This window comes from Rutidosis leptorrhynchoides, chromosome 11 (genome assembly GCF_046630445.1).
Source record: "Rutidosis leptorrhynchoides isolate AG116_Rl617_1_P2 chromosome 11, CSIRO_AGI_Rlap_v1, whole genome shotgun sequence".
In the NCBI taxonomy this organism is placed as follows: domain Eukaryota; kingdom Viridiplantae; phylum Streptophyta; class Magnoliopsida; order Asterales; family Asteraceae; genus Rutidosis; species Rutidosis leptorrhynchoides.
The window spans coordinates 399,122,755-399,134,595 of NC_092343.1; the positions used below are offsets into that span (position 1 = coordinate 399,122,755).

General features: G+C 39.5%; 1 protein-coding gene across 1 annotated transcript; it reads right to left on the reverse strand.

Moving 5' to 3' along the window:
- Nucleotides 1-9,220: 9,220 nt before the first annotated feature.
- Nucleotides 9,221-11,443, reverse strand: LOC139876580 (probable indole-3-pyruvate monooxygenase YUCCA4). The gene is made up of 4 exons (XM_071863920.1): nt 10,820-11,443; nt 10,117-10,365; nt 9,894-10,019; nt 9,221-9,424 (listed from the first exon to the last, which is right to left on the reverse strand). Exons 1-4 carry the CDS (start codon nt 11,441-11,443, stop codon nt 9,221-9,223), a joined length of 1,203 nt encoding a protein of 400 aa, XP_071720021.1.
- Nucleotides 11,444-11,841: the final 398 nt, after the last annotated feature.

Genomic DNA, 11,841 nt, shown 5'->3' on the forward strand with positions numbered 1-11,841 from the left:
ACTTGCGTCGTTCTGACGCCAAACCAAGTCACCGCACTTGTAAGAGCGCGAACGCACACGCTGATTATAGTACTTTGCAATTTTTTGCTTGTTATTTGCTTCGTTGACAGCCGCAGAGAGTCTGCGCTCTTCCAGCAAATTAAGATTTTCCCGCAAAGCTTCAGAGTTATTTTGCTCATCAAAATTTTGTATGCGGAACGTTGGTACCCCAATTTCTGTGGGTACAAAAGCTTCTGATCCATAGACCAAACTGAACGGGGTCTCACCAGTGCTTGCTTTGGGTGTTGTTCTATGCGCCCATAAAACCTTCGGTAGTTCATCCACCCAACCAACACAACCATGACCCAACCTAGCTTTGATTCCAGCTACTATATCCCGGTTGGTGACTTCGCACTGGCCATTCGCCTGCGGATGCGCAACAGATGTAAAATTTTGCTTAATATTAAGCTCTGCGCACCAGCTGCGAAAAGGGTCACCCGCGAACTGCGTACCGTTATTGCTAACAATTTCGTTTGGTATACCAAATCGACAGACAATGTCTTCCCATATAAAATTTCGCACCCTTTTCCTGAGATTGCTGCCAGCGGTCTCGCTTCGACCCACTTTGTGAAATAGTCGATTGCAACAATCAAGAATTTGATGTTTCCTCGGCCTTTTGGGAATGGTCCGACTATGTCGATTGCACATTTGCAGAATGGCCACGGTGAGGAGACTGGTATCATCGGATGCGCGGGTGCTCTGCTAATAGGTGCATGTATTTGGCATGATTCACATTGCTTAACTATGCGCGCAGTATCCGCGTACATGGTGGGCCAATAATATCCTAGCCGCATTATTTTTGACACAATGGACCTGTGCCCCGAATGGAGTGCGCATGCACCTTCATGCACCTCGCGTACAATTTCCTCTGCCTCTTTCGGGCCAATGCACCTTAAGTGCGGTCCCAAATAATTCTTTCGATATAGGACGTCACCCTCAAGGTCATACAGCGGTGCCTTAACGCGGACTTTCTTTGCATCAGCGGAATCCGCAGGAAATGTGCCATCCTGCAGAAAAGCCACAATGGGCGTCATCCATGTTGAGCTTGATTCCTCAACTGGTGCCACTAAAGGCATCATAACAATGGATTTCGCATTGAGTTCTTCTATTAGAACTTTCTTCCCCATGTGATCAAAAGCCAAAGCAGCCAGTTTGCTTAGCGCATCCGCCTTCTTATTTTGCCCACGCATTACGTGGGAGATTTGAAAAGCTTCAAATTGGTCAGCGAGGTTGTGAACAAGCGATAGATATTGCTGCATGGCTATGTCATGCGCTTCGAAATCTCCGCTGACCTGACTGCATACTAGCTTTGAATCCACATATGCGTGCAAAATTTTAACATTTAACCTATGCGCAATGCGCATACCTGCTAACAGAGCCTCATACTCTGCTTCGTTGTTCGTAACAGCAAAATTAAACCGCAGTGCGTATGTATGCTCTTCGCCATCTGGGCCTGTTAAAATTATACCCGCACCTGCACCAGATGCGCTGCACGCACCATCGGTGTACAATTCCCATGGTGACAATGTTGGTGCAGGTGGATCCTGATGTCCTGCTGACGCCTCGACATCCGCAGGTAATTCTGCTAGGTAATCAGCAAGTATTTGACCCTTAACCGCACTGCGCGAAGAGAAATTTATTTCATGTTCACCTAATTCAACTGCCCACTTAGCCATTCGGCCAGAAATCTCAGGCTTGTATAACACCTGAAAGAAAAATGATTGCGTTAGTCAATGCGGTAATACCGGTCATTGCCGCAAAGTAGGTGTTTACCAACCTGTTTGATTGGTTGATCAGTTAGAACCACAATTGGATGTGCTTGAAAATATCGGCGCAAACGCCGCGCCGTATGGACCAGCGCATATACAAGCTTTTCTATTGGTGAGTAGTTTACTTCGCTTGATGTCAGCATCTTGCTTACGAAGTAGACCGGCATTTGCGTCTGAGAAAAACCTCAGTCGTTAAATTTCTGCGATATAAATAAAGCATGTAAATTAATGGATTACCTTTCTGCGATCCGCGATGAGGACTGAGCTGACAGCTTCCTTCGATGCCGCGAGGTACAGCATTAGCGTTTCTCCTGATACTGGCGCAGTAAGTGTTGGTAATTCTGCAAGCACCTTTTTCATCTCCTAAAAGGCTGATTCTGCTTCCTGAGTCCATACGAAGTCTTTTTTCTTCAAACAATTTTTTAAAGTATTGAAGAATGGTAACTGTCGTTCTGCGGCTTTCGACAGAAACCGCGTGATAGCCGCAAGCTTCCCCGTTAGACTCTGCACATCTTTCTTTGTCTTCGGAGATGGCAAATTATCAATGGCTTCAATCTTTTTGGGATTGGCCTTGATACCCCGCGCTGTCACCACATGACCTAAAAACTTGCCTTCCTCTTCCCCAAAACTACATTTAAGCGGGTTAAGCTTCATGTTGATCCTGCGTAGAGATGCAAACGTTTCTAGGATGTCCGTGAGCATGTCTTCTTCGGTGTTACTTTTAATTACCAAGTCGTCGACATACGCTTCAAGATTTCTACCGATTTGGTGCTTGAATGTTGCGTCAATTACACGCTGATAGGTCGCGCCAGCATTCTTTAAACCGAAAGGCATCTTCGTGTAACAATAAATACCCTGCGGCGTATGAAAAGCAGTCTTGTCCTCATCTTCCGCAGCCATTAAGATTTGGTGATAACCCTTGTATGCGTCCAGAAAACACTTGTACCTAAATCCCGATAGTGATTCTACCTTCTAGTCTATCTCCGGGAGAGGGTAATTGTCCTTGGGACATGCCTTATTAATATCTTTGAAATCAACGCACATCCTCCAGTTACCGTCAGCCTTTTTTACCAATATAGGATTTGCAACCCATGTCTGATAACGCACTTCCCGCAGAATGCTTGCTTTGACAAGGTTGTCCACCTCTGCGCACAACCAATCACTGCGGTCTAGAGCCATATGCCGCTTCTTTTGCCTAACGGGTGTCAATGATGGATTAACGTTTAACTTATGTTCCGCAATATCTCTTGGAACCCCTGTCATGTCTGACTCGCGCCATGCGAAAATATCTGCGTTAGCTGACAGTATTCCATGCAACTTGCCCTTCGTTTCGGCTGACAAGCCTGCGCCGATTTTAATTCGCTTATCCGGATGCAAGCGGTTTGCTATTACTGCACAGTTTGCAAGTTGCTCTCCTACGCTAGGAGCGCTTACTGACGCGACAGAGCCACACAGCTAGGTTGCTTGATGTGACGCCACTGTGACAACGCCTCCTACTATGGGAAACTTAATCAAACCATGCACTACCGATGGGATGATGTTGAAACGTCGTATGAAGTTTCTCCCTAGCAGTGCGTTATATCGTGAAGTTGAACGAACCACATAAAAATCGACCAATTCACACCTGATCATCTGCGGGTTCCTGTCATCCGCAAGCTCTATCATTAATTCTATTCGGCCTAGCGGCCACGAGTTTTCTCCAGAAAACCCTGATAGCGTAATATCAGGCTGGCGTAACTGCGCTTTGACTTCTGCCGGAAGGAAACGATAACAATGCTCATACATAATATCGACACCGCTGCCAGTGTCAACATGCATGCGCTTAACCTGGATTCCGCAATCGGGAATGCGACACTTGATGATAATGGGCTCATTAATAGAATCAATTGACATTACAGGAGGGAAAATGATCGGGAGAAGCTCCCAATCCTGGTGATCGTTGTACTTTCTCCGCTGGCTGATTTTCTCTGCGTCAACCATGTTAATGGTTAAGTTGGCATTTTTCTCTTTGTCAACTTTCTGCCACGCGAAAGTCTTAGACTTCGAAGCCTCTTCTGCGGCCTTTCCCTTGTCCTTTTTAGGTGGTTTTAGATGATCCAATTTGCCCGCACGAAGCGCTTCCAGAACCCGTTCCATCAAGTTTTTACACCGATTGGTGTCGTGACCATAATCGTCATGAAATTCACAATACTTTGTTTTGTCCCGCTTGCCAAATTCTGTAAGCGGAGCTGGAACTGCGAAAGGTCGCGCATACTGGCTCCGTTGCCAAAATTTCCTTGGGGGTTTTGGACAAACTTTTGAGCAGCGCATAGTTCTGATTATTGATGCCGCACTGATTATTGTTTCGATAATTGCCACTTGATTTCCCTTTTATCATTCCTGATAGGGCCACCGCTAGGATACCTTCCGCGAGAGTTGTTACCACGATTTTGATCGCGCGAACGATCATCATCATCCTTCCTCTCGTTGCGTGAGCTAGCTGTTGGGATGTCATTATCTTCGCCACTCCGCATATAGTCGTGGCATTCATTAAGCGCCTCGGCATAAGTTGTTGGGACTGTATGGCGCAGACGCCTTACCAGTGTTGGATGACGTTCTGAGTTTATACCATGTATGAGTCCGGAAATCTGTTGCTCTGGTTTGAGATCTGGTATACGCAGGCACTCATTAGTATACCTTGTGAGAAATTCACCCAAAGATTCCTTGGACTTCTCCACGATGTCATGGCATTCAATGTGAGTGCGCTTGCGTGGTCTCTGATTCTGATATTGCAGCAAAAACTTTGTCCGCAGATCCATAAATCCGGCAATACTACCCGCCGGCAACTTATTAAACCACTCACGAGCAATACCCTGTAGTGTCATAGGAAATATCCGGCACGCAACCGGATCCACCCAGCCTTGAGTGCGCATTGCGCCTTCGAAACGCTGTAAAAAATCATCTGGATCGGTCAGGCCATTGTAAGTACCCAACGTGCTAGGTATCTTTGGTGCTGATGGAAACGGGTATGCGGATATATGCGGAGGAAACTTGTCAAAGGTAGTCGGTAGCTCGAAGGGTGGTTTAACAGGATCCCCTTTCAAGTTTGCAAAGAAATGCTTCATCATGTCCTGAACAAAGTCAGGTTGTGAAAATAAGTGAACCATATCAGGAGGTGCGGCCTGCATGAATTGACTTGCAAGATTTGCCTGCCCTTGAACATTTTGCCAAGGTTGACCCTGCGTCTGCGGATATAACCAAGGCTGCTGCGTTGGAAAAGAGGGATAACTTGAAGACGCAGAGTACACAGGTGGCTGTAAAGGAAGCGAAAGCTGTGGCGCAGATATCTGCAAAACTTGAGGATACACACTTAAAAGCCCAATTGTATGCGCTGTGCTTTGCTGCTGCGCTGTTATCGGCGCCCAATGAGAGTTTGCATCTGGGATGCCACCAAATCCCCAACTATTAAGTAACGCCTGCGCATCCGCAGGAGTTAAAAATTGTGAAACTGGGCGCGGTGGTTGCCAAGGTTGCAACGGTGTAAATGACGAATTCTGCTGAATGCTCTGCGTATGCAGAGGTATTGAAACAGTGGTACTGTAAATAGGTACCTGGCCACAGCAAACCACATGCGGCCCCGTTGTTCCACCGCTAGTGCCTGCAAAGATGACCCTTGGATCCACTGACGAAAAGTCTAGCCGCGTGGTTGTGACTGGTGAGTTTGCTCTTGGCGGTGTAACCCCGTCTGAATATATCGGCTTGTACCTCTGAAAGGGTTCGCCGGATATAGGTGGAGGGTACATCGTGTACCCCGCCTGAATAGCGGCCCCCGTAGTCATAACCGGTGTATGTTGACTACCAGACGGTGCGTTCTGAACATCTGTTTGGGTATGTTCCGATGATTCCTCGGAAGTCATGATACTGTTAAAGAAAAAATTCAAAAATTTTGTAAATAACGAGTCATACAATTCAAAACCTTAAAATAAAAAGCAATTAAACAGTCTTGAATTAATTCGACTCTCAATGAAAGCACCACTTGATCATGCATATTTTAACCGTGGGGTTTAATATGCCTGCTCAATACATAAGGAGGGGTTTAAGGATCTTAGAACGTGGCTCTCCGGTCCGGCTACCGTGAATAACCCTGGCCGACATGATGATGTCGGCGGGGTGGCCAAGTGATTAAGTCCACCTCTGATAACGGTCGTCGATCAAGAGGCCCCAAATAAGGTCGTAGGTACTAGCTTACAAAAGACTAACCTGTTAACCTTGAAAGATGTTGAATGATGTTGTTTTACGTAATGTGTATCGTATGTGATAGTTACGTAATGTGCTGTGTCCGGTAAATGATGATTAGGGTTTGTATTTATAGGCAAACCCTAATTCTAGAACCGTCCCAGATCACGTTAATCTCATCCATAACTGACTCCCCCGAATCACGGATATAATTATGGAAAAGATATTTACTTGACAGCTAAGCAACCGCCGTACCGGGAACAAAGGAATCAGATACAATCCGCATACCGCATACGCATACGCATACTATTAAGCGCCCGCATGCATATGAGGTGCGTATGCGGGTTGCGGTATCATTAAAATTAAATGTACATCTTTAAATGAATTATAAACAACTATGAAAAAGAGGATAAAAATTACGTAAATTAAAGAAAATTTGTTTCCAATCCAATTATATCTTAATGGAATCTACGGAATTCTAGAATGACTTCTGGCTCGGTGACTACCGATTACGAGACAAATTCGCAAGACTTTTAACATTGGATCTGGATAAAACTACTTATTAAACAGCATAATCACTGTCAACGATGGCTTAAGTTCATGATCATGGAATTGGACAAGATATCCTTGAGGCAGAGCTTTAGATGATTTTGAGGAGCTTAACAGTCTGATCGGCAACTTCACGTTCAACAACGACGTTAACAGCGCAAGTAACAACAATGGGGATTCGTGGTCCCGAAACATGGATAATGCGGGATTTTTGTAACTAAAACTTTAGCATCTAAATCAACATAAAGAAATATCCACCATCAACAAAAAAATCAGAGACAACCCGTAATCCAATCGTACCATTAAAGGTTGAAATTTTTAGTTGGAGAGCTAGATTGAAGCGCCTTCCAGTCAGGAATGAACTCGACAAACACGGGATAGACCTTGATTCGATACTATGTCCCATTTGCACCAACGAAGTTGAAACCGTCGACCACATGCTAACCAATTGCAGTTCGGTTAAAGTAGTCTGGCAAAAACTCTATCGTTGGTGGGGTATGAATACCCCTAATTCTTTCTCAATTAACGAGAATTCAACAGATATCAACAACTCTACTTTAACTACTTCGGGTATAAGGTTATTGAATGCTTGTAAGTGGATTTGTGGTTACATCATATGAAAACATAGAAATCTCAAAGTCTTTCGCAATAAAGATTGGGATACTTCCTCCATCCTATTCGAAATCCAGCTTTGCAGTGACAATTGGATATCTAAAAGAGCAAAAAAGTCAAGTTTGACATGATCACAATGGCTAATTAACCGATCTCATATTGCATCGACACAAATAGGACTGGTATTGGTTGATTGCGTAGCAACTATACTATACTTCGGCTTCATATTCTTGGACATTAACGTTTCATTTTTGTTTCTCGTTTACTGTTTTTACTTTGTATGACATTTGTTGAGTTTGTATCTCTTTGCAAAACGGGTGGGATTTTCGACTACTTTGTTGTTGCTTGATCAGAACTGTATCCAAATCCTCATCCTACTTGCATTTATGCAAGTCAATGCTTCGTGTTATGATCTTCAATGTGTTGCCTGTGTAGTGATATGATTTTTCGATTTGTATAGTTATCGTGGAGAACAACATACTTGTAACATTGAATCGATATTAATAAAAATTTTCCTTATTCAAAAAAAAAAAATGGAATCTACATAGATATATATAATGTTCATGTGATAGACGGTGTTTGACTTTGAAAGAGCAAATCAATCATGATGACGTTGCTCAAGATTATGGTTTAAATAGATTATTTCAGTTTTTTTTAATAAAAATTCAACTTGTCATAATTTTCTTTGTCCTATATATTTAAAATTAATATATCTAAACAAAGAAGTTTATGATTTTCAAAAAACTAAAGAAATTTCCACCCTTATTTACGATATTATCCACTTATATCATATATTACGTATTTGTACTATATGCATCAATAGTTGTAAATGATGAGTGGATTTAAAAAAATGAAAGTGCATACATCATTGCCCTTTCAAATAGGGGGATGATTCTAACACACCTTTTTTGATCCTCACACACATATTTTAACCTTTTACTCTTCTAATAATACTCCATTTCTTTAAATTGGTGTGTGAGGATCAAAAAAGTGTGTGAGAATCATCCCCCTTTCAAATACTGTATTATGAAATTCGACATTTGAGAGTAATAATAAAGTGTATGATGATAGAAAACATGTTATGTCCAATGCCATTACCAACAATATTAATTGTAATGAGAAGTCCACTATCCATAGAGGCAAAATAGTGAATATTTCAACTTTGAGTATATTTTGATGATGCATTTTTTTATTTTTAAAATTTCATAATAATTTTTATTACTTCATTTTTTAGTTTTTTTATTTTCTTTTAACGTTTAATTGCCTAATCGTTAATCGTTTAATTAACCAACCGTTACTGACTCGTTAGCTGTTTTTAAACATTTTGTGATTAGAAGTCCACTGTTCACAGTGGCGAACAGTTAATATCTTCAACTTTAAGGTATTTTGATGAACCATTTAAAAAAAAATTCATTACTTTTTCTTACTTCCTATTATTATTATTATTATTATTATTATTATTATTATTATTATTATTATTATTATTATTATTATTATTATTATTATTATTATTATTATTATTATTTTTATTATATTATTATTATTATTATTATTATTATTATTATTATTATTATTATTTATTTTTACGTTTAATTGTTTGACCGTCAACTATTATTTAAACGTTTATTTAAATTAACCATTAACTGACCCTTAATCATTTTTTAAACATTCAAATAACCAACTATTAACGACTTGTTGACTGTCTTTAACATTCAGCTAACCGAAAGTTAATCGAAAAAAATACTTCGCATCGAAGCGTAAGCTTTTTAACCAAAACATGAAACTAAAGAAAAAAAAATGTAGAAAAATGAATTACAAAACTTGTTAATTTACAGTTCTAACCTCCACCAACTCCTCTAACATTTGAACAACCTAAGAGAATGCTGTTTGCTAACATTTAAACTAGAAATTAACACCCCGAAGTAAAATAACAAGTTACACCCTAGACCTTCTAAAGAAAATTATAAACCCTATCTATTGCTTTTTGCATTTTCATTCTCATTATTATTATTATTATTAATTCCGATACCAATACATCATTTTGACCTAAACTCAAGCTTAGATGTGGACGATGTTGATCCCCATTGATCCGTCACATCCTTGGCGATTTTTAGGGCATCACACGTCGTTCCTAGAAGACCTCTTCGAGTAAATCCAACGGTATACAGTCCGTTCTTTCCTTTCCAACCATTTGGAAATGGCGTTTTCGGCATTCCCTCTTCAGTGAAAAAGTCACTTCCCTGCGTTAAGATAATATCCATCTATTAATAACATATTATAGTCAACTAAATATGACAATAAACTTTAAACATAGAACTTAGAAACATTAAAATCTTTCTATATACCATAGAAATATTTGAAAATGTGGGTCATACTCAATGAGGTAAACAAGGTAAAGCAGTAAAAATAAGGGAAATATAACCAAGATAATACTTGTTGAAAGTAACACATCATAAAATGACAACAAAAATGTTAAGAGATTGAGAATCATCCAAACAAGTGGCATCAGTTTTTCACCTTTTTAGTTACTAAAAACCATTTTGTAGGCTTCTATGTGCAAGACTTGGAAAGTGATGTGAGAAGGAGAATAAATAAAATTTAATTAAAAACAAAACGTACAAATTTAGGACTATGGGAGCACAAATCTTAAATCAAGTTTTTTTGAATAATAAATAATTTGTGTTTCATTATTGGTGTCATGAAATTTACCTTGAGCCAAAATGGCACATTACTCTTGTACCCTGTTGCCAATACAATAGCCTCAAATGCAATTTCTTGACCGTCCATAAACTTGGCCCCATTTTTTGTGACTTCTCTTATTCCTTGCTCCACAACCTACAAAGATTCCAATAAACCACAAAATTAATTACAAAAATAAAAATTGTACACGTCATATATTAATGTACATGTCAGGGAATCTTTCAATAGTTACCTTGATGTTACCGGATTTGATTAGTGATAAAGCTCCGGTGTCAAGAACAGGAGTTTTTCCGGTAGCATTTTTTAGCTCAAGGGGACCGGTTTTCGGCCTTTTTAAACCTAATTTATCGGTGTTTCCAAGTGTTAAGTTGGCCATAAATAAGATTAATTTGTCCACAACCCTAAGAGGTAGCCATTTGAGAAGAGCCATTGCTATACCAAATGTTGTGAATCCAAACATTTCTCTAGGTAGAACATGAACCTGTAAAAATTATACTTTAAGTCAATATACTTCAAGTAAAAATCTTGATACATTGAAATAGTAAATAAAATAATAAAAATAGCATTCTACTCATTCAATTTCTACATTTTCACGCTTGTGACAAACGATTTGTTTCCAAAATGCTTTCTTTTAACAAGGAAACAAATACCCTAGTAGAAAAATAAAAAGCTTGGAGATTTATCAAATACAGTTGACTATTTTTATTTCTTTTTCATAAAAAAGGCACACGTGATAAAGTGAACTAAAAGGTGAAATGAAAAGTGAGTTTGACATATAAAATTATACTCATACCAATTATACCATAATCATAACAAAACTCACACAACACCTAAACCACAAGCTAAAAGGAATAGAAAGTGTTATGATTATAATGATGATGGTGATGATGATGATGATGATGATGATGATGATGATGATGATGAAATGAACTTACAGAGTTTCTAACAACCAAATAAGGACTTGCATCATGAATACAAAGGTCCAAACTAACTTCCATACCAGAATTACCACAACCAACTACCAAAACCCTTTTTGTGCTAAACTCACCACCACTTTTGTATTCACTTGTATGTCTAACTACCCCTTTAAATTTCTCAATCCCTTGAATCTCCGGCACCACCGCCTCTGCATTTTCTCCGGTAGCCACCACTAACCACCGTGATTCATAAACAGAATCTTGTGTAACAACTCTCCATGCATCATTTTTCAAGTCAAATTCAGCACTAACAACAGATTGGTTAAACTTGGGCTTAATTTCAAAATGGTTTGCATAAGCTTCAATGTAAGAAACAAACTGTTGTTTAGTGGGGTATTTTGGGAATTTTTTAGGGTACCCAAATAATGGTAACTCACAAAATTGTTTAGGAAGATGAAGCTTTAACCTATCATAAGTTTTATATTGCCATAAAGATGCAATGCAATTACTTCTTTCAAGAACAATTGATGGGATTCCATTTTCTTTAAGGCAAGCTGCTACTGCTATACCAGAAGGACCAGCACCAACAATAATTGGCCCATCAAATTTGATCAACATTTGTTCTTTTTCGCAAGAACCCATTAAAGATTTATTAAAAAAGATTAAAACCCACAAAAGAGAATCCCTAAAAACAATGAAAGCAAGGAACTTTACAAATCTTGAAAAGAAATCAAGAAAAGCTCTGTTTTTTTTTCTTTTGCTTTTCAAATGAAGACTGAGAGTTTAAAAGGGTCTTTGAAAAAAGGGAATTGTGGGTTATCTTTCTGACGATAGTTTAATGTAGAAAGAGAAAAAGAAAGGTGTAAATATGGAGGCGTGAATGTTAAGGAAAGGATTTGGTTCACTTTCTCAAGGCTCTTTCTTACGAGGCTTTTCTGTGCAGAGAAAAAGGGTAAGAAGGGGAAGTTGAAGTGAAGAAGGGAGGGAAAGCTATAAATACATTTATGTGTATCACTGTGTCTTTTACTCTGTGTAGTTGG